Source organism: Leptonotus elevatus, chromosome 9 (genome assembly GCF_054856555.1).
Source record: "Leptonotus elevatus isolate MCC_2025b chromosome 9, RoL_Lele_1.0, whole genome shotgun sequence".
NCBI classification, from domain to species: domain Eukaryota; kingdom Metazoa; phylum Chordata; class Actinopteri; order Syngnathiformes; family Syngnathidae; genus Leptonotus; species Leptonotus elevatus.
The window spans coordinates 13,601,030-13,624,263 of record NC_141247.1 but is presented as its reverse complement, the minus strand read 5'-3'; the positions used below and the strand labels follow the sequence as shown (position 1 = coordinate 13,624,263).

General features: G+C 44.6%; 2 protein-coding genes and 1 pseudogene across 46 annotated transcripts in view; all 3 read left to right on the top strand.

Annotated features, from left to right (window-relative positions):
* The window catches only part of LOC147168452 (protocadherin gamma-A11-like), a 284,949-nt gene that overhangs the window by 238,921 nt on the left and 22,794 nt on the right, over positions 1–23,234 (top strand). Inside the window, exon 1 of one of the 45 annotated variants that reach the window (XM_086084299.1) lies at positions 35–2,857. The exons of 39 other annotated variants lie outside the window; for them this stretch is intronic. In XM_086084299.1, coding sequence (XP_085940425.1) covers positions 371–2,857 — 2,487 coding nt within the window. In that variant the 5' untranslated portion in view covers positions 35–370. Of the gene's footprint in view, positions 1–34; positions 2,858–16,114; positions 18,750–20,100; positions 23,204–23,234 lie in introns of those variants that run through there. 5 more of the 45 variants (XM_086084306.1, XM_086084303.1, XM_086084321.1 and 2 more) reach the window with 5 other exon arrangements.
* Positions 3,693–7,586, top strand: LOC147168454 (protocadherin gamma-C5 pseudogene; annotated as a pseudogene).
* LOC147168453 (uncharacterized) lies at positions 8,512–16,041 on the top strand. The gene is made up of 3 exons (XM_086085492.1): positions 8,512–11,201; positions 11,866–11,870; positions 13,159–16,041. Exons 1-3 carry the CDS (start codon positions 8,719–8,721, stop codon positions 15,684–15,686), a joined length of 5,016 nt encoding a protein of 1,671 aa, XP_085941618.1. The 5' UTR covers positions 8,512–8,718; the 3' UTR covers positions 15,687–16,041.

The following is a 23,234-nucleotide window of genomic DNA, read 5'->3' as shown; positions in this document are numbered from 1 at the left end:
TTTTTTTTAAGTTGAAACATTAAACTGTTAACGTCAGCTGCTCATATGTGCCTGCATGTTGGATGGAGTTTAAGGAGAGAAGCTGCAGCCTCGCTCTCATTGGTTGACATGTCTGCTGCTGTGGTCCAATAGGATTCACGAGTGTACAAAGCAATCTAGTCCCCGCCCCCAATGCAGCTTCATTTCTGTTGTAACTCAAACAGATAGAGGAGCGGGAGCGAGAGTGACTCTGTGCGCGTGTGTGCGCAACGGGCTTATTTTTTTTTATTCTATTTTATTTGCAGGCGTTAATATAAAGCCATGCTACGTGATTGTGGACCATGGAATAATTGTTTCTTACTTGAAATGGGGACTACCAGCAGTATTTTTAATGCGAAAACGACGGGAATATTTGCGTTGTAACGGAGCAAGGATGACAAAGACAATAGGATGTCGGGACTGGCGATGGCAGGCTCTTTTGTGGCATTTTCTCTTGTGGACTACAGTGGATGCTCAAACGCGCTACAGCATCCCAGAGGAGCTCAAGCAAGGTTCCGTGGTGGGAAATTTGGCCAAAGATCTGTCTTTGGGGCTTTCTGAAATATTTGAGCGCAAGCTGCGTGTCGCCTCTGAGGCTGGTAAGCAGTATTTCAGCGTGGATGCGGGGAAGGGCGAGCTGCTGGTCAACGACAGAATTGACAGAGAGTCTTTATGCGGACAAAGCGCGAGCTGCGTGCTCCCTCTGCAGGTCGTTATCGAGGACCCTTTGCAGCTTTTCCGTGTGGAGGTAGAAATACAGGACATTAATGATAACGCGCCCCGGTTCCCCTCGAATGACGTCATAGTGGATATAGCAGAATCAACAGTAGTGGGGATCCGTTTTCCTGTAGAAAGTGCCATTGATCCAGACGTCGGCGCTAATTCGCTCAAGTCGTACACCCTTAGTAAAGATGAGTGTTTTAATATTCGACTCAAGGAGGTTTCCGGTGGGAGGAAAGTCCCCGAGTTGGTTTTAGTGAAACCTTTAGATAGAGAGAAAAAGTCTGTTCATCAGCTTTTACTCACAGCTTTAGATGGAGGCAGTCCTGTGCGATCAGGGACATCCCAAATAACAATTAAGATCCTTGACAATAATGATAATGTTCCTACATTTGAGAAAACATTATATAAAGTGTTTGTTCCTGAAAATCTTGAAAGAGGTGTGACAATCGTGCAAACAAAAGCCATAGACATGGACGAGGGACAAAATGGGGAAATTGAATATTTTTTTGGTGCTCACACACCAGAGAGCATCCTCTCTGTGTTTACTATTGATAATATGACTGGCACCATACTTTTAAAGGGGATATTGGATTTTGAGACATCTGCAAATTATGAAATAGACATAAGTGCAAAGGATAAAGGTAATCCTAGAATGGAGGGCCATTGTACTGTCCATGTTGAGATTCTAGATGTAAATGACAATGCTCCAGAAATAATACTCACCTCTAATTCCAAGCCAGTTCGTGAGGATTCTCCAAATGGTACTGTAGTAGCTTTGCTCAGTGCTAGAGACCTTGACACTGGGGAGAATGGTAAAGTAACATTACATCTCCCCCAGAAATATCCATTTGCCCTTAAACCATCTTTTGCTCATAATTATGCGCTGGTCACAAGTGGTCCTTTAGACCGAGAGAGGGTGTCTGAGTATAATATTGAAATAACAGCCACAGATGCAGGTTCGCCTCCGCTCTCAAGTAAGAAAATGATAGCTGTCAGCATCACTGATGTTAATGACAACCCTCCTGTATTTTCACAAAGCTCATATAATGTTTATTTGAAAGAGAATGGAGTAGCAGGCTCTATACTGTACTCGGTGTCAGCAAGTGACCTGGATGCTGGTGAAAACGCCAAAGTGTCTTATTCTATCGGGGACTCTAAAGTGCACGACGTGTCCGTGTCATCGTACGTTTACGTGAACTCTGAGAACGGCAGCATCTACAGCATGCACTCGTTCGACTACGAGAAAGTCAAAGTGTTCGAGGTTCAGGTTGAGGCCAAGGACCAGGGCACTCCGTCTCTCAGCAGCAACGCCCGCGTCCATGTTTTCATCCTGGACCAGAACGACAACGCCCCCGCTGTCATATACCCCTCCCCCCACGCCGCCTCCCACCTGAGGGTGCCCCGCTCGGCCAAGGCGGGCTACCTGCTCTCCAAGGTGACGGCCGTGGACGCCGACTCGGGCCACAACGCGTGGATCTCGTACAAAGTGGTGGAGGCCACGGACGCCTCTCTGTTCACGCTCAGTTTGTACACAGGGGAGGTGAGGACTAAACGTGCCGTGTCCGAGCACGACGACTCCTCTCAGAGGCTGATTGTAGAGGTCAAGGACGACGGGGAACCGGTCCAGTCGGCCACCGTCACGCTGTCCATCCTGCTGGAGGACGCCGTGACTGTGAGCGAGCCCGTGTTGGAGCTGAGACACAAGGCGTCCGAGGCCGGCAAGAAAGGCGGCAGAATCACGCTTTATTTGATTTTGGCTCTGGCCTCGGTGTCCGTGCTGTCTCTGCTCACTTTGCTCACGTTGGCCGTCAAATGCATGAGGAGCAGCGCGAGCGGCGCCACTTGCTGCGTCGGACGGACACACTGCCATGAGGACAAGAAGCCCAACAGAAATCTGCACATTCAGCTCAACACCGATGGACCCATCAAGTACGTGGAGGTTCTGGGAGGTGACGTCATGTCTCAGAGTCACTCCTTCAGGTCATGCATGTCTCCCATGTCAGAGTACAGTGATTTCACTTTGGTCAAGCCCAGCAGCACCACTGACTTTAAGGAGGTTATCAGCGTCTTGGATGCCTCTTTGCCTGACAGCACCTGGACCTTTGAGAGCCAGCAGGTGAGCGCTACTTTTGTTTGCATGCGAGGACATGTTACAGCACTATACCAACTAGTCATCGATACTTTTCATTGTTTGTTTCAACTATTAGTGATCCATTCTCACCTACAAGAATAGATTAGGTCAGTTTGTCAATTTGTGGCAGTATTTTGTGGTTTGAATGAAGTAAGCTGCTGAACATTTTTCATGTGTGCATGAAAAATCATCAGTGTTACAAAGGACTTGGGGTCCCTCCCACAATTCTAATTCATTATCTTTCAATTTGATTAATATGACCTAATGTTTTGCTAACAGCTTCACAAACTGGTCTTGAGTTGAGCGTGTATCATTTTGCCTCTAGCATAACTAAATTTGGTGTGGAATCTGGATGATGTAGATTGTGTCATACCACTGACCGTGGCTGAAAAGTATTTGCATTCTTTCCAGTCATGTATGCACATAATTTGATTGTCGTTATTTGTAGAAAACTCTAGTCTAATAGTCACACTGCTCACACCGCATGGTTGCAGTGACAAGTTATTTTCCCAAGATTGTTTTTACTTATCTTCTTTCATTTAAATTTAGATTTGCTCATGTCTTACAATTTATTTTCACAGCAATGATTGCTCGTCTGCAACGCAACTGTTCTGTAATGCTCGTAAAGTGATCATCTTTTGTTGTCCTAGTAAACCTAAGTACATGCTAAGCATGCCAATCCTGACAGAAATTGTTCAGCAGTATCAACAGACAGTTTGAGATGAATCAAAAATACATGTGTTAAATTTAAAATTATATATTTTTTAAATTATTTGTCTTTTCGAGTTTGATTTATATGAGGTCTCATTAACCCATAGTTTTTCTGCTATATGGTTTGAAGGCAGCAAACGTATAGGTAGTTTTAAAATGATACTTCTTTTAGAATAAATTCAGCACCTACAGATTGGACAGCAACGCTGAAATGAAGCATCAAACCGTTCTAAACAAACATGTCTTTTAAATCTAAATTACACCCTGTCTATTTGATTTTGAAACACGTCTTTTAACTATTTCCGACATTTACAATTATTTGTATTGCATATTTGTGACTTAAGTAAATTGGAGAAGAAGAAGAAAAGATAGGCCTATGTCCTTACAATTGGCCATGAGAGGGGGGAAATCAAACGCTGCGACTTTAAGAGTGAATGAGGATCAGCTTCCTTCTCATTGGCTGGTGGAAGTGCAAGCCGTAAACCAATAGGACTGAACACTGTACAAAGCAATCTCGTCCCAGCCCCCACGCAGCTTCGTCTCACAAGTAGAATGCGCTGAGCTGCGGCACAGACAGAAATAATAAGCTCGTATTTGTGTTACATTAATACGAATTTAATTCAATACATTTGCGCAAATGGCTTGAGATGTTTATTGTGGAAATATCCCCCGTTTGTACGGATGAACCAATTGCCTGGAAGAGGATGTTACTAAGGATGTTTGCGTTGTAACGGAGCAAGGATGACAAAGACAATAGGATGTCGGGACTGGCGATGGCAGGCTCTTTTGTGGCATTTTCTATTGATGTGGACTAGAGTGGATGGGCAGACTCGTTACAGCATCCCAGAGGAGCTCAAGCAGGGTTCCGTGGTGGGAAATTTGGCCAAAGATCTGTCTTTGGGGCTTTCTGAGATATTTGAGCGCAAGCTGCGTGTCGCCTCTGAGGCTGGTAAGCAGTATTTCAGCGTGGATGCGGGGAAGGGCGAGCTGCTGGTCAACGACAGAATAGACAGAGAGGCTTTATGCGGACAAAGTGCAAGCTGTGTGCTCCCTCTGCAGGTTGTTGTAGAAAATCCGTTGCAATTGCATCGAATTGAGGTGGAAATCAGAGACATTAACGACAATTCTCCTCATTTTCCCACAAAAGAAATTAACCTTAAAATACCAGAACACGTTGCAATGGGTACACGTTTTCCTTTGGAGAATGCAGAGGACCCTGATGTTGGAGGCAATTCTCTGAAAACGTACACTTTAATTAAAAACGAATATTTTACTTTGAAATTCAAGGAGGCAAAAAATGGTAAAACTGTGCCTGAACTAATGTTGGAGAAATCTTTGGACAGGGAAAAAATGTCAACTCATCAATTGCTTTTAACAGCACTAGATGGAGGAAACCCTGTTAAATCTGGAACGTGTAAAATTGTAATTAATGTGCTTGATAATAACGACAATGTTCCTGTATTTGATGAAAAGGAATATACTGTCACTTTAAAGGAAAACAGCACGAAAGGATCATTTGTAGTGAGAGTAAAAGCTACAGATGCTGATGATGGTGTTAACAGTGAAATCAAATATTATTTTGGGACCCGCACTCCAGTAGCTGTTTTATCAACATTTGAAATGAATGAACAAACTGGACAAATAGTTTTAAAGGGAGAATTAGACTATGAGGCGTTTTCATCTTATTTAATTGATGTAACTGCAAAAGACAAAGGTGTACCTGAAATGGAGGGCCACTGTCAATTACAATTAGATATAGAAGACATAAATGATAATGCTCCAGAAATTGTTCTGACTTCGAAACCCAGTCCTGTACGAGAAGATTCTCCACGTGGCACAGTGGTTGCTTTGATTAGTGTCAAAGATATAGACTCGGGTAATAATAGCAAAGTTACTCTGCAGCTACAAAAAGGCTTCCCTTTTTCACTTAAACCGTCTTTTTCTAATAATTATGCGCTGGTCACCAGTGGTACTTTAGACCGAGAGAAAGTGTCTGAGTATAATATTGAGATAACAGCCACCGATGCAGGCTCTCCTCCTCTCTCTAGTAAGAAAATGATAGCTGTCAGCATCACTGATGTCAATGACAACCCTCCTGTATTTTCACAAAGCTCGTATAATGTTTATTTGAAAGAGAATGGAGTAGCAGGCTCTATACTGTACTCGGTGTCTGCAAGTGACCTGGATGCTGGTGAAAACGCCAAAGTGTCTTATTCTATTGTGGACTCTAAAGTGCACGACGTGTCCGTGTCGTCGTACGTTTACATGAACTCTGAGAACGGCAGCATCTACAGCATGCACTCGTTCGACTACGAGAAAGTCAAAGTGTTCGAGGTTCAGGTTGAGGCCAAGGACCAGGGCTCTCCGTCTCTCAGCAGCAACGCCAGCGTCCATGTTTTCATCCTGGACCAGAACGACAACGCCCCCGCTGTCATATACCCCTCCCCCCACGCCGCCTCCCACCTGAGGGTGCCCCGCTCGGCCAAGGCGGGCCACCTACTCTCCAAGGTGACGGCCGTGGACGCCGACTCGGGCCACAACGCGTGGATCTCGTACAAAGTGGCGGAGGCCACGGACGCCTCTCTGTTCACGCTCAATTTGTACACAGGGGAGGTGAGGACTAAACGCGCCATGTCCGAGCACGACGACTCCTCTCAGAGTTTGATCGTAGAGGTCAAGGACGACGGGGAACCGGTCCAGTCGGCCACCGTCACGCTGTCCATCCTGCTGGAGGACGGCGTGACTGTAAGCGAGCCCGTATTGGAGCTGAGACACAAGGCGTCCGAGACCGGCAAGAAAGGCGGCAGAATCACGCTTTATTTGATTTTGGCTCTGGCCTCGGTGTCCGTGCTGTCTCTGCTCACTTTGTTCATCTTGGCCGTCAAATGCATGAGAAGCAGCACGAGCGGTGCCACTTGTTGCGTCGGACGGACACACTGTCATGAGGACAAGAAGCCCAACAGAAATCTGCACATTCAGCTCAACACCGATGGACCCATCAAGTACGTGGAGGTTCTGGGAGGTGACGTCATGTCTCAGAGTCACTCCTTCAGGTCGTGCATGTCTCCCATGTCAGAGTACAGTGATTTCACTTTGGTCAAGCCCAGCAGCACCACTGACTTTAAGGAGGTCATCAGCGTTCTGGATGCCTCTTTGCCTGACAGCACCTGGACCTTTGAGAGCCAGCAGGTGAGCGCTACTTTTGTTTTCACCGAGGACAACTTGTAGCACTCTACCTCGCTATTTACACTTTTGCGCTGTTTTTGTTCAACTAGTGATCCATCCTTTAAGCCACTGCTTATTTGATCATACAGTATATTCACAAAAATGTCTTAAGTGTTCAGCATGTGCATCTGTAAGTTTCTCTATAACGTAGTTTTTGCAATTTGTTTTTGTCTGATTGTACAAATTTGAGTGTGGTACATTCAATGATTGCAGTGCTCACAAACAATTCAGAACCATAACAGCAAGTGATTTTACTGCAACAAACAAGACTGAAGAATTTTGTTCATTTTAATTATTCTTAGTTTATTAATGGTTAGTTTCTTTCATCGCAACATTATAATTCAATAATATCACTTATTGATTTTATTTCACACTTTATCTAGTGTAGATGTGTCACATTCCTGTAGAAACGAACAACGGGGACACAGTGCTTTGGGGAAATGTGTGGATGCCACTGCAATGCGGATACCAATTGATCCGTAAAACTAGGTTTTTGTGACAAAGCAGACACAGAAAATTATTTGTTTTGTATTTTCGTTTGAAGTATGAAAATACATATTTGAAGTAAAAAATGTTATGTGTAAACAAGCTACAAAGCAATTCGCACAATGCCTCAGGCTATAGGCCTATGTTATTGCTGAATCTGTGTGATCACTCAGACAGGCTTTGTTCCCAATAAGCATGAACCCTAAATGCAATCTTAAGCAATCCTATAGAACATAGATGGCTAGAAAAGGTAAATACACTTGTATAGCTAGCTAGTGAACGCAGGTGCATAGCTTTAGCATCTTAACTGCATCACATGCAAAATATAATCAAGGGGGGGGGGGCTGGGTAAAAAATACCAGTTTGTCGAAAGAAGATATTGTTAATCACGTATTTCATTTCTTTATGCATTTTCTATTGGTGATGTTGAACTTAAAATCATAACAACACATATGTAGGACCTCATGAAGACCCATTGGTGTCGAAGAAGGTGCCTGACTAAATTAATGCCAGTGCAAAGATGTACATAGCAACAGTGCAACAGTGACCTTAGCATTGCGCCATGGCACAGTATTAAAAACAAAACACAACTGTGTTAATTATACTTGAATTATGTCATCTTCAAAATAATCGCAAATCAGCACCTTGAGAGTGAACAGCGACTTCAACAAATCAAGCACTCCATGTCGAGAATCAAAACTAATAATGTCATCTTACTGTTTTATATCCCATTAATAGATAATTATGATTCGGCATAACTTGACTCTCGTTTTGATATGTTTCAGTTTGTTTCAATTATTACTCATGGTCATAAGAGCCGTTCTAAGACAGGCTGCAGCAGCAATTCAGTGGGAAGTGGAGATACATTAAGCTGCGCAATGAAGCAAAATAGTGTTGGAATTATGACGAAATGCATTATTGATGTTACTGCATGTCAAGATTTGTGTCGTATGTTACACATATTTTTGTTTAGCCTAAGCTATTTAGCGGGTGTTACATATTTGTTTAATTTAACCTAACAAAAAACAAGTGAGACATATAGATTCACTTACTGTAATAGCACTCAAGCAGTAATTGAAGGCTTGGAGATGGGACGGGGAGCTGTGGCTTTAAGAGAGTATGTAGATCAGCTGGCTCCTCATTGGCTGGTGGAAGTGCAGCCGTGAACCAATAGGATTTGAGACTGTACAAAGCAATCTCGTCCCAGCCCCCACGCAGCTTCATCTCACAAGTAGAATGGACTGAGCTGCGGCACAGATAGAAAGGAATCCGCTCGATTTTCTTAACATTGAAAGGAATTTTATTTAATAGGTCTGCCCAGATGGCTTGAGATGTGTTTGTGGAAATATACCCCATTTATATGGATGGAACAATTGCCTTGAAGAGGATGTGGATGAGGGTGTTTGCGTTGTAACGGAGCAAGGATGACAAAGACAATAGGATGTCGGGACTGGCGATGGCAGGCTCTTTTGTGGCATTTTCTTTTGATGTGGACTAGAGTGGATGGGCAGACTCGTTACAGCATCCCAGAAGAGCTCAAGCAAGGTTCCGTGGTGGGAAATTTGGCCAAAGATCTGTCTTTGGGGCTTTCTGAGATATTTGAGCGCAAGCTGCGTGTCGCCTCTGAGGCCGGTAAGCAGTATTTCAGCGTGGATGCGGGGAAAGGCGAGCTGCTGGTCAACGACAGAATAGACAGAGAGGCTTTGTGCGGACAAAGCGCTAGCTGCGTGCTCCCTCTGCAGGTTGTTGTAGAAAATCCCTTACAATTGCATCGAATTGAAGTTGATATTAGAGACATTAACGACAATTCCCCTCGTTTTCAAACAGAAGAAATTAACCTTAAAATACCAGAATCCGTTGTGGTTGGCAAACGTTTTCCTTTGGAGAGTGGAGAGGACGCTGATGTTGGTGGCAATTCTTTGAAAACATACACTCTAAGTAAAAATGATTATTTTTCTTTAAAGTTTAAAGATGAAAATAATGGTCTGACTGCCCCAGAATTGGTGTTAGAAAAATCGTTGGACAGGGAACACATGTCCATTCATAATTTGCTACTAACAGCACTGGATGGTGGAAACCCTGTTAAATCTGTGACATGTAAAATTATAATTGATGTGCTTGATATTAACGACAATTTTCCTGTATTTGATGCAAAAGAGTACATAGTATATTTGAGGGAGAATAGCACAAAAGGAACTTTAGTATTGAGTTTAAAGGCTACAGATATTGATCAGGGTGCTAATAGTGAAATTAAATATTATTTTGGGTCTCGCACTCAAGAAGCTGTTTTATCAACATTTGAAATGAATGAACTAACTGGACAAATAGTTTTAAAGGGTGAGTTAGACTATGAGGCTTTTGCATCTTATCTAATTGATATAACTGCCAAAGATACAGGTGTTCCTGAAATGGAAGGTCACTGTCGTGTGCAGCTTAATATTGAAGACATAAATGATAATGCCCCCGAAATTGTTCTGACTTCCAAACCCAGTCCTGTGCGAGAAGATGCTTCATCTGGCACAGTGGTGGCTTTGATTAGTGTCAAAGATATAGACTCGGGTAATAATAGCAAAGTAACACTGCAACTACAAAAAGGCTTCCCTTTTACACTTAAGCCATCTTTTTCTAATAATTATGCGCTGGTCACCAGTGGTCCATTAGACCGAGAGAGTGTATCTGAATATAATATTGAGATAACAGCCACTGATGCAGGCTCTCCTCCTCTCTCTAGCAAGAAAATGATAGCTGTCAGCATCACTGATGTTAATGACAACCCTCCTGTATTTTCACAAAGCTCATATAATGTTTATTTGAAAGAGAATGGAGTAGCAGGCTCTATACTGTACTCGGTGTCAGCAAGTGACCTGGATGCTGGTGAAAACGCCAAAGTGTCTTATTCTATCGGGGACTCTAAAGTGCACGACGTGTCCGTGTCATCGTACGTTTACGTGAACTCTGAGAACGGCAGCATCTACAGCATGCACTCGTTCGACTACGAGAAAGTCAAAGTGTTCGAGGTTCAGGTTGAGGCCAAGGACCAGGGCTCTCCGTCTCTCAGCAGCAACGCCAGCGTCCATGTTTTCATCCTGGACCAGAACGACAACGCCCCCGCTGTCATATACCCCTCCCCCCACGCCGCCTCCCACCTGAGGGTGCCCCGCTCGGCCAAGGCGGGCTACCTGCTCTCCAAGGTGACGGCCGTGGACGCCGACTCGGGCCACAACGCGTGGATCTCGTACAAAGTGGCGGAGGCCACGGACGCCTCTCTGTTTACGCTCAATTTGTACACAGGGGAGGTGAGGACTAAACGTGCCGTGTCCGAGCACGACGACTCCTCTCAGAGGTTGATTGTAGAGGTCAAGGACGACGGGGAACCGGTCCAGTCGGCCACCGTCACGCTGTCCATCCTACTGGAGGACGGCGTGACTGTAAGCGAGCCCGTATTGGAGCTGAGACATAAGGCGTCCGAGACCGGCAAGAAAGGCGGCAGAATCACGCTTTATTTGATTTTGGCTCTGGCCTCGGTGTCCGTGCTGTCTCTGCTCACTTTGCTCATTTTGGCCGTCAAATGCATGAGAAGCAGCACGAGCGGCGCCACTTGCTGCGTCGGACGGACACACTGTCATGAGGACAAGAAGCCCAACAGAAATCTGCACATTCAGCTCAACACCGATGGACCCATCAAGTACGTGGAGGTTCTGGGAGGTGACGTCATGTCTCAGAGTCACTCCTTCAGGTCGTGCATGTCTCCCATGTCAGAGTACAGTGATTTCACTTTGGTCAAGCCCAGCAGCACCACTGACTTTAAGGAGGTTATCAGCGTCTTGGATGCCTCTTTGCCTGACAGCACCTGGACATTTGAGAGCCAGCAGGTGAGCGCTGCTTTTCTTTCCACTGAGAACAACTTGTGCAACTGACTCCTCGTCATGCGCACTTTGTCACCGTTTTTATTAATTTGTTAGTTGTCCCTTTTCTGTTCTCGATCCGTTGATGACAGGACGTTGATTTATTTACATTGTCTTCAATTACGCTTCTTGGTGGTTGGTGAAGATTTTCTACTCCTTTGATAGAAACATTTCAACGCAATGATAGCAAACAGTGCATGGCTTTGGATTGATGTATAGCAAAATGATGACGTTATAACTTAGTTTATTTTAGTGTGGAAGGTGCAGCTTGTTTCCATTTTTCGTCCCAAAAATCTTTTGCCATATTTCATAAGACTTGACAGTAAATGATAAATATGATCTCTGGGGACAAATCTGCTGTATCTGGCCCCATCTTGTGCCATTAATTTGATATAGTAGAAACCACCATGCCTGAGGAAAAACAGCCAATCAGATATAGTTGCTGTGATTTAGCATGTATTTATCATTTGCCACGCACTTGCATTCAAGTCTCCATATACACTCTCCTCAGCTTAGTGTTATAGGAACACTTCATTACGAATAAGTGACTTTTCTAGGGTAGGGGGGAGTCCATGGGTGGGGGGAGGGGGGTGGCTGTGCATGTGTGACAAATGATTGACACCACATAAGTCAAGTATCCAGTCTCTGATTGGGTTTTTTCTTCAGGTGCGGTGGGTTATTTTTACATCAAATTAGAGAAAGAAGATGAGGCCGGAGATGGCTGTTTTGCCCCCCCCCCACCCCCCCCACCCCCCCCCCCCCATACACACAGATCATATTAATCATATAGAAGGCATAGTCAATGCTGTACTAAACATGATGAAAATTTTTAATTTTTTGTTTATTTTTGTTATGCAAATAGTCCCCTTGGTCTGACATGAGATGAGAATTATGCTCTAATTGTTATCACATGAACCTGTAGCAATATGCGGCTAAATGTAAGTTTGCCATATTTGCCATCACATCAAATGGTCTGCTATAGGCCTAGATGTAAATATAACTCAAATTGCACACATAGAAACAATAACTCACCACAATGATGCCAGTGATACTGCAATTACAGTTATTGCACAAATTATTGCAATTTAATAAAATGTCCTATAGGAAGATTTTGTGTTTACATTTTGTTGCATTCAGCTTTTCCCTCATTAAAACAATAAAATGACAGGGTACAACTTTAAAGCCTACAGTAGGTGTGTCACAAGAATTCAGCACCATGTGAGTGGTCAGCGACGTTTGCCCCTGGTGTTCCTCCTGTCACCACTGGGGTCGCTGGGGTTTTTTTTTGGGGGGGGGGGGGGGAGGGGTCGTCTTTTTGTGCCTACATGTAGATCTAGAACGAATATTTTCAGCATTAATTTTTGTATTGCACATTTAATAGACGCTTTGTCTGAAATATATGACTTAGATTCCGTTTTAACGACGCTTATGTGTTGAGGACTGAATGAAATTATTTTTGCAAGTTTTGACACCCTTAGTCACCAATCAAGTGGTGAATAAAATTATTTTTAAAAGTTTTGACACCCTTAGTCACCAATCAATAAAACTAAACGTTTCTATTTGGATAGTGCTGAAGCTCACTTACAAAGAAAACATGTTTCTTATAACAACTGCCAAAATAACATGTTATGGGTGCTTGCAAAGAGGGAACGACACTGTCACTTTAAGAGACTATGTCGATCAGCTGGCTCCTCATTGGCTGGTGGAAGTACAAGCAGTGAACCAATAGGATTGAAGACTGTACAAAGCAATCTCGTCCCTGCCCCCGCAGCTTCATCTCACTAACACGTAGAAAGCACTGAGCTGCACAGGCAGAAAGGAATCAGATCGGTTTTGTTTGTTTTGTTTTTTAACATCCAAACGAATTTAATTGAGTATAGTTGTGCTCACATGGCTTGAGGGTTTATAGTGGAAATATTCCCCATATGGATGGACCTGTATAAAGAGCATGCTGCTGAGGATGTTTGCGTTATAAGGGAGCAAGGATGACAAAGACAATAGGATGTCGTGGCTGGCGATGGCAGGCTCTTTTGTGGCATTTTCTATTGATGTGGACTACAGTGGATGCTCAGACTCGTTACAGCATCCCAGAAGAGCTCAAACGGGGTTCCGTGGTGGGAAATTTGGCCAAAGATCTGTCTTTGGGGCTTTCTGAGATATTTGAGCGCAAGCTGCGTGTCGCCTCTGAGGCCGGTAAGCAGTATTTCAGCGTGGATGCGGGGAAAGGCGAGCTGCTGGTCAACGACAGAATAGACAGAGAGGCTTTATGCGGACAAAGCGCTAGCTGCGTGCTGCCTTTGCAAGTGGTGGTTGAAAAGCCTTTAAATTTGCATCGAATTGAAGTAGACATTAAAGATATTAATGATAATTCACCTCAGTTTCATACAAATGAACTCTCTTTAAAAATAGCGGAATCAGCCGCAGTGGGGACTCGTTTCCTTTTGGAAAGCGCGGAGGATTTAGATGTTGGAAGTAATTCAGTAAAAACTTACACTTTGGCTAAAAATGACTGTTTCACATTAAAAATGAAGGAGGTTGAGGATGGTAAATTAGTCCCCGAGTTAGTGTTAGAAAAAACACTGGATCGAGAGAGAAAGTCTTCTCATCAGCTCCTACTGACTGCTTTAGACGGAGGGAATCCAGTCATGTCTGGTACTGCACAAATCAGTGTTTTAGTACTTGACATTAATGATAATTTCCCTGTTTTTGACAAAAATCTATATAAAGCGTCCTTACTAGAAAATATAGCAAAAGATACATTTATACTTAAATTGACAGCGACTGATTTAGACGAGGGACAAAACGGAGAGGTAGAATATTTTTTTAGCAAACGCACACCTGATTTTGTGTTGTCTGTTTTTAAATTAAATTCACAAACGGGTGAAATATTTTTAAAAGGAGACTTGGATTATGAAAAAGTTGCATCTTACAAAATTGAAGTGACTGCTAAAGACAAAGGGATGCCTGAAATGGAGAGTCACTGTCGAGTGCAGATTGATGTTATTGATATTAATGATAATACTCCTGAAATTATCCTCACCTCAGAACCGCAGCCGGTCCGGGAGGATGCACCAAGTGGATCTGTCGTGGCTCTGCTTACATCACGTGATGCAGACTCCGGTAATAATAGCAAGGTTACACTGCAGTTACCTAAAGGCTCCCCTTTTATTCTTAAACCATCTTTTTCTAATAATTATGCGCTGGTCACCAGTGGTGCTTTAGACCGAGAGAGGGTGTCTGAGTATAATATTGAAATAACAGCCACCGATTCAGGCTCTCCTCCTCTCTCTAGTAAGAAAATGATAGCTGTCAGCATCACTGATGTTAATGACAACCCTCCTGTATTTTCACAAAGCTCGTATAATGTTTATTTGAAAGAAAATGGAGTAGCAGGCTCTATACTGTACTCGGTGTCAGCAAGTGACCTGGATGCTGGTGAAAACGCCAAAGTGTCTTATTCTATCGTGGACTCTAAAGTGCACGACGTGTCCGTGTCGTCGTACGTTTACGTGAATTCTGAGAACGGCAGCATCTACAGCATGCACTCGTTCGACTACGAGAAAGTGAAAGTGTTCGAGGTTCAGGTTGAGGCCAAGGACCAGGGCTCTCCGTCTCTCAGCAGCAACGCCCGCGTCCATGTTTTCATCCTGGACCAGAACGACAACGCCCCCGCTGTCATATACCCCTCCCCCCACGCCGCCTCCCACCTGAGGGTGCCCCGCTCGGCCAAGGCGGGCTACCTGCTCTCCAAGGTGACGGCCGTGGACGCCGACTCGGGCCACAACGCGTGGATCTCGTACAAAGTGGCGGAGGCCACGGACGCCTCTCTGTTCACGCTCAATTTGTACACAGGGGAGGTGAGGACTAAACGTGCCGTGTCCGAGCACGACGACTCCTCTCAGAGGCTGATCGTAGAGGTCAAGGACGACGGGGAACCGGTCCAGTCGGCCACTGTCACCCTGTCCATCCTGCTGGAGGACGGCGTGGCTGTGAGCGAGCCCGTGTTGGAGCTGAGACACAAGGCGTCCGAGGCCGACAAGAAAGGCGGCAGAATCACGCTTTATTTGATTTTGGCTCTGGCCTCGGTGTCCGTGCTGTCTCTGCTCACTTTGCTCATTTTGGCCGTCAAATGCATGAGAAGCAGCACGAGCGGCGCCACTTGCTGCGTCGGACGGACACACTGTCATGAGGACAAGAAGCCCAACAGAAATCTGCACATTCAGCTCAACACCGATGGACCCATCAAGTACGTGGAGGTTCTGGGAGGTGACGTCATGTCTCAGAGTCACTCCTTCAGGTCGTGCATGTCTCCCATGTCAGAGTACAGTGATTTCACTTTGGTCAAGCCCAGCAGCACCACTGACTTTAAGGAGGTCATCAGCGTTCTGGATGCCTCTTTGCCTGACAGCACCTGGACCTTTGAGAGCCAGCAGGTGAGCTCTACTTCTGTTTGCACTCAAGTACAAAATGCAGTAGGCCCACTCTGATTCCTCCTCATGCACCTTGATACTTTTACTTTTACTTTTTTTCGTGTTCAAGTGATCTTATCATATGGAAACAATTCAGCGATAGGGAAGTAGAGCGGTAAGCAACAACACGGTGTTAGAATTCAAATAAATTATTGTCATCATGAATTTTGTTATGCACGTACAACAATTATAATGTCTCATATTTAATGTATCGAAACCTGTAAATTATTATTTTGTATTTAACCTAACATATTTAAGTTATACCAATATCAGTGTTGCATTAGGGAATGAAAGAGCTGTGACTTTAAGAGCTTATGGAGATCAGCTATATTCTCATTGGCTGGCGGAATTACAGGCCGTGAACCAATAGAATTGAAGACTGTACAAAGCAATCTCGTCCCAGCCCCCACGCAGCTCACACTAACAGGCAGGATGCGCTGCAGCACAGACAAAAAGGGATCGGCTAGTATTTTTTAACACCTATAGGCTAAATTAATTAAATTTAGTAGTAGTTGAGATGGCTTGAAATGTTTTGTTGTTGTTGTTTTTTTGTGGAAATATACCCCGTTTGTATGGATGTAACAATCGTTGTGAAGAGGATGTTGCTGAGGATGTTTGCGTTGTAACGGAGCAAGGATGACAAAGACAATAGGATGTCGGGACTGGCGATGGCAGGCTCTTTTGTGGCATTTTCTCTTGTGGACTACAGTGGATGCTCAGACTCGTTACAGCATCCCAGAAGAGCTCAAACGGGGTTCCGTGGTGGGAAATTTGGCCAAAGATCTGTCTTTGGAGCTTTCTGAGATATTTGAGCGCAAGCTGCGTGTCGCCTCTGAGGCTGGTAAGCAGTATTTCAGCGTGGATGCGGGGAAGGGCGAGCTGCTGGTCAACGACAGAATAGACAGAGAGGCTTTGTGCGGACAAAGTGCAAGCTGCGTGCTCCCTCTGCAGGTTGTTGTGGAAAATCCGTTGCAATTGCATCGAATTGAAGTGGAAATAAGAGACATTAACGACAATTCCCCTCGTTTTCCAACACAAGAAATAAACCTTAAAATACCAGAATCCGTTGCAGTAGGTACACGTTTTCCTCTAGAAAGTGCAGAGGACCCTGATGCTGGTGGCAATTCTTTGAAAAGCTACACTCTAATGAAAAACGAATATTTTTCTTTAAAATTTAAAAACGAAAAGAATGGTCTGACTGCCCCAGAATTGGTGTTAGAAAAATCACTGGACCGGGAAAATGTGTCCATTCATCAGCTGCTGTTAACAGCACTGGATGGAGGTAACCTTATTAAATCTGGAACATGCAAAATAATAATTGACGTGCTAGATATTAACGACAATGTTCCCATATTTGACAAAAAAGAGTACAGAGTATCATTAAAAGAAAATAGTACAAAAGGAACATTTGTGTTAAGCGTTAAAGCAACAGATATTGATGAGGGTGATAATAGTGAAATAAAATATTATTTTGGGTCTCGCGCTGCAGAAGTTGTTTTATCAACATTTCAAATTAATGAACAAACAGGACATATTGTTTTAAAAGGAGAATTAGATTATGAGGCATTTTCATCTTATCTAATTGATATAACTGCAAAAGACAAAGGTGTACCTGTAATGGAAGGTCATTGTCGCCTGCTGCTTGATATAGAAGACATAAATGATAATGCTCCAGAAATTGTTCTGACTTCTAAACCCAGTCCTGTACGAGAAGATGCTGCACGGGGCACAGTGGTGGCTTTGATTAGTGCCAAAGACATAGACTCGGGTAATAATAGCAAAGTTACACTGCAGCTACCTAATGGGTCACCATTTTCACTTAAACCATCTTTCTCTAATAATTATGCGCTGGTCACCAGTGGTGCTTTAGACCGCGAGAGTATGTCTGAATATAATATTGAGATAACAGCCACCGATGCAGGCTCTCCTCCTCTCTCTAGTAAGAAAATGATAGCTGTCAGCATCACTGATGTTAATGACAACCCTCCTGTATTTTCACAAAGCTCGTATAATGTTTATTTGAAAGAAAATGGAGTAGCAGGCTCTATACTGTACTCGGTGTCAGCAAGTGACTTGGATGCTGGTGAAAACGCCAAAGTGTCTTATTCTATCGTGGACTCTAAAGTGCACGACGTGTCCGTGTCGTCGTACGTTTATGTGAATTCTGAGAACGGCAGCATCTACAGCATGCACTCGTTTGATTACGAGAAAGTCAAAGTGTTCGAGGTTTGGGTCGAGGCCAAGGACCAGGGCTCTCCGTCTCTCAGCAGCAACGCCAGCGTCCATGTTTTCATCCTGGACCAGAACGACAACGCCCCCGCTGTCATATACCCCTCCCCCCACGCCGCCTCCCACCTGAGGGTGCCCCGCTCGGCCAAGGCGGGCTACCTGCTCTCCAAGGTGACGGCCGTGGACGCCGACTCGGGCCACAACGCGTGGATCTCGTACAAAGTGGCGGAGGCCACGGACGCCTCTCTGTTCACGCTCAGTTTGTACACAGGGGAGGTGAGGACTAAACGTGCCGTGTCCGAGCACGACGACTCCTCTCAGAGGTTGATTGTAGAGGTCAAGGACGACGGGGAACCGGTCCAGTCGGCCACCGTCACGCTGTCCATCCTACTGGAGGACGGCGTGACTGTAAGCGAGCCCGTATTGGAGCTGAGACATAAGGCGTCCGAGACCGGCAAGAAAGGCGGCAGAATCACGCTTTATTTGATTTTGGCTCTGGCCTCGGTGTCCGTGCTGTCTCTGCTCACTTTGTTCATCTTGGCCGTCAAATGCATGAGAAGCAGCACGAGCGGCGCCACTTGCTGCGTCGGACGGACACACTGTCATGAGGACAAGAAGCCCAACAGAAATCTGCACATTCAGCTCAACACCGATGGACCCATCAAGTACGTGGAGGTTCTGGGAGGTGACGTCATGTCTCAGAGTCACTCCTTCAGGTCGTGCATGTCTCCCATGTCAGAGTACAGTGATTTCACTTTGGTCAAGCCCAGCAGCACCACTGACTTTAAGGAGGTTATCAGCGTCTTGGATGCCTCTTTGCCTGACAGCACCTGGACATTTGAGAGCCAGCAGGTGAGCGCTGCTTTTCTTTCCACTGAGAACAACTTGTGCAACTGACTCCTCGTCATGCGCACTTTGTCACCGTTTTTATTAATTTGTTAGTTGTCCCTTTTCTGTTCTCGATCCGTTGATGACAGGACGTTGATTTATTTACATTGTCTTCAATTACGCTTCTTGGTGGTTGGTGAAGATTTTCTACTCCTTTGATAGAAACATTTCAACGCAATGATAGCAAACAGTGCATGGCTTTGGATTGATGTATAGCAAAATGATGACGTTATAACTTAGTTTATTTTAGTGTGGAAGGTGCAGCTTGTTTCCATTTTTCGTCCCAAAAATCTTTTGCCATATTTCATAAGACTTGACAGTAAATGATAAATATGATCTCTGGGGACAAATCTGCTGTATCTGGCCCCATCTTGTGCCATTAATTTGATATAGTAGAAACCACCATGCCTGAGGAAAAACAGCCAATCAGATATAGTTGCTGTGATTTAGCATGTATTTATCATTTGCCACGCACTTGCATTCAAGTCTCCATATACACTCTCCTCAGCTTAGTGTTATAGGAACACTTCATTACGAATAAGTGACTTTTCTAGGGTAGGGGGGAGTCCATGGGTGGGGGGAGGGGGGTGGCTGTGCATGTGTGACAAATGATTGACACCACATAAGTCAAGTATCCAGTCTCTGATTGGGTTTTTTCTTCAGGTGCGGTGGGTTATTTTTACATCAAATTAGAGAAAGAAGATGAGGCCGGAGATGGCTGTTTTGCCCCCCCCACCCCCCCCACCCCCCCCCCCCATACACACAGATCATATTAATCATATAGAAGGCATAGTCAATGCTGTACTAAACATGATGAAAATTTTTAATTTTTTGTTTATTTTTGTTATGCAAATAGTCCCCTTGGTCTGACATGAGATGAGAATTATGCTCTAATTGTTATCACATGAACCTGTAGCAATATGCGGCTAAATGTAAGTTTGCCATATTTGCCATCACATCAAATGGTCAGCTATAGGCCTAGATGTAAATATAACTCAAATTGCACACATAGAAACAATAACTCACCACAATGATGCCAGTGATACTGCAATTACAGTTATTGCACAAATTATTGCAATTTAATAAAATGTCCTATAGGAAGATTTTGTGTTTACATTTTGTTGCATTCAGCTTTTCCCTCATTAAAACAATAAAATGACAGGGTACAACTTTAAAGCCTACAGTAGGTGTGTCACAAGAATTCAGCACCATGTGAGTGGTCAGCGACGTTTGCCCCTGGTGTTCCTCCTGTCACCACTGGGGTCGCTGGGGTTTTTTTTGGGGGGGGGGGGTCGTCTTTTTGTGCCTACATGTAGATCTAGAACGAATATTTTCAGCATTAATTTTTGTATTGCACATTTAATAGACGCTTTGTCTGAAATATATGACTTAGATTCCGTTTTAACGACGCTTATGTGTTGAGGACTGAATGAAATTATTTTTGCAAGTTTTGACACCCTTAGTCACCAATCAAGTGGTGAATAAAATTATTTTTAAAAGTTTTGACACCCTTAGTCACCAATCAATAAAACTAAACGTTTCTATTTGGATAGTGCTGAAGCTCACTTACAAAGAAAACATGTTTCTTATAACAACTGCCAAAATAACATGTTATGGGTGCTTGCAAAGAGGGAACGACACTGTCACTTTAAGAGACTATGTCGATCAGCTGGCTCCTCATTGGCTGGTGGAAGTACAAGCAGTGAACCAATAGGATTGAAGACTGTACAAAGCAATCTCGTCCCTGCCCCCGCAGCTTCATCTCACTAACACGTAGAAAGCACTGAGCTGCACAGGCAGAAAGGAATCAGATCGGTTTTGTTTGTTTTGTTTTTTAACATCCAAACGAATTTAATTGAGTATAGTTGTGCTCACATGGCTTGAGGGTTTATAGTGGAAATATTCCCCATATGGATGGACCTGTATAAAGAGCATGCTGCTGAGGATGTTTGCGTTATAAGGGAGCAAGGATGACAAAGACAATAGGATGTCGTGGCTGGCGATGGCAGGCTCTTTTGTGGCATTTTCTATTGATGTGGACTACAGTGGATGCTCAGACTCGTTACAGCATCCCAGAGGAGCTCAAGAAAGATTCCGTGGTGGGAAATTTGGCCAAAGATCTGTCTTTGGGGCTTTCTGAGATATTTGAGCGCAAGCTGCGTGTCGCCTCTGAGGCCGGTAAGCAGTATTTCAGCGTGGATGCGGGGAAAGGCGAGCTGCTGGTCAACGACAGAATAGACAGAGAGGCTTTATGCGGACAAAGCGCTAGCTGCGTGCTGCCTTTGCAAGTGGTGGTTGAAAAGCCTTTAAATTTGCATCGAATTGAAGTAGACATTAAAGATATTAATGATAATTCACCTCAGTTTCATACAAATGAACTCTCTTTAAAAATAGCGGAATCAGCCGCAGTGGGGACTCGTTTCCTTTTGGAAAGCGCGGAGGATTTAGATGTTGGAAGTAATTCAGTAAAAACTTACACTTTGGCTAAAAATGACTGTTTCACATTAAAAATGAAGGAGGTTGAGGATGGTAAATTAGTCCCCGAGTTAGTGTTAGAAAAAACACTGGATCGAGAGAGAAAGTCTTCTCATCAGCTCCTACTGACTGCTTTAGACGGAGGGAATCCAGTCATGTCTGGTACTGCACAAATCAGTGTTTTAGTACTTGACATTAATGATAATTTCCCTGTTTTTGACAAAAATCTATATAAAGCGTCCTTACTAGAAAATATAGCAAAAGATACATTTATACTTAAATTGACAGCGACTGATTTAGACGAGGGACAAAACGGAGAGGTAGAATATTTTTTTAGCAAACGCACACCTGATTTTGTGTTGTCTGTTTTTAAATTAAATTCACAAACGGGTGAAATATTTTTAAAAGGAGACTTGGATTATGAAAAAGTTGCATCTTACAAAATTGAAGTGACTGCTAAAGACAAAGGGATGCCTGAAATGGAGAGTCACTGTCGAGTGCAGATTGATGTTATTGATATTAATGATAATACTCCTGAAATTATCCTCACCTCAGAACCGCAGCCGGTCCGGGAGGATGCACCAAGTGGATCTGTCGTGGCTCTGCTTACATCACGTGATGCAGACTCCGGTAATAATAGCAAGGTTACACTGCAGTTACCTAAAGGCTCCCCTTTTATTCTTAAACCATCTTTTTCTAATAATTATGCGCTGGTCACCAGTGGTGCTTTAGACCGAGAGAGGGTGTCTGAGTATAATATTGAAATAACAGCCACCGATTCAGGCTCTCCTCCTCTCTCTAGTAAGAAAATGATAGCTGTCAGCATCACTGATGTTAATGACAACCCTCCTGTATTTTCACAAAGCTCGTATAATGTTTATTTGAAAGAAAATGGAGTAGCAGGCTCTATACTGTACTCGGTGTCAGCAAGTGACCTGGATGCTGGTGAAAACGCCAAAGTGTCTTATTCTATCGTGGACTCTAAAGTGCACGACGTGTCCGTGTCGTCGTACGTTTACGTGAATTCTGAGAACGGCAGCATCTACAGCATGCACTCGTTCGACTACGAGAAAGTGAAAGTGTTCGAGGTTCAGGTTGAGGCCAAGGACCAGGGCTCTCCGTCTCTCAGCAGCAACGCCCGCGTCCATGTTTTCATCCTGGACCAGAACGACAACGCCCCCGCTGTCATATACCCCTCCCCCCACGCCGCCTCCCACCTGAGGGTGCCCCGCTCGGCCAAGGCGGGCTACCTGCTCTCCAAGGTGACGGCCGTGGACGCCGACTCGGGCCACAACGCGTGGATCTCGTACAAAGTGGCGGAGGCCACGGACGCCTCTCTGTTCACGCTCAATTTGTACACAGGGGAGGTGAGGACTAAACGTGCCGTGTCCGAGCACGACGACTCCTCTCAGAGGCTGATCGTAGAGGTCAAGGACGACGGGGAACCGGTCCAGTCGGCCACTGTCACCCTGTCCATCCTGCTGGAGGACGGCGTGGCTGTGAGCGAGCCCGTGTTGGAGCTGAGACACAAGGCGTCCGAGGCCGACAAGAAAGGCGGCAGAATCACGCTTTATTTGATTTTGGCTCTGGCCTCGGTGTCCGTGCTGTCTCTGCTCACTTTGCTCATTTTGGCCGTCAAATGCATGAGAAGCAGCACGAGCGGCGCCACTTGCTGCGTCGGACGGACACACTGTCATGAGGACAAGAAGCCCAACAGAAATCTGCACATTCAGCTCAACACCGATGGACCCATCAAGTACGTGGAGGTTCTGGGAGGTGACGTCATGTCTCAGAGTCACTCCTTCAGGTCGTGCATGTCTCCCATGTCAGAGTACAGTGATTTCACTTTGGTCAAGCCCAGCAGCACCACTGACTTTAAGGAGGTCATCAGCGTTCTGGATGCCTCTTTGCCTGACAGCACCTGGACCTTTGAGAGCCAGCAGGTGAGCTCTACTTCTGTTTGCACTCAAGTAC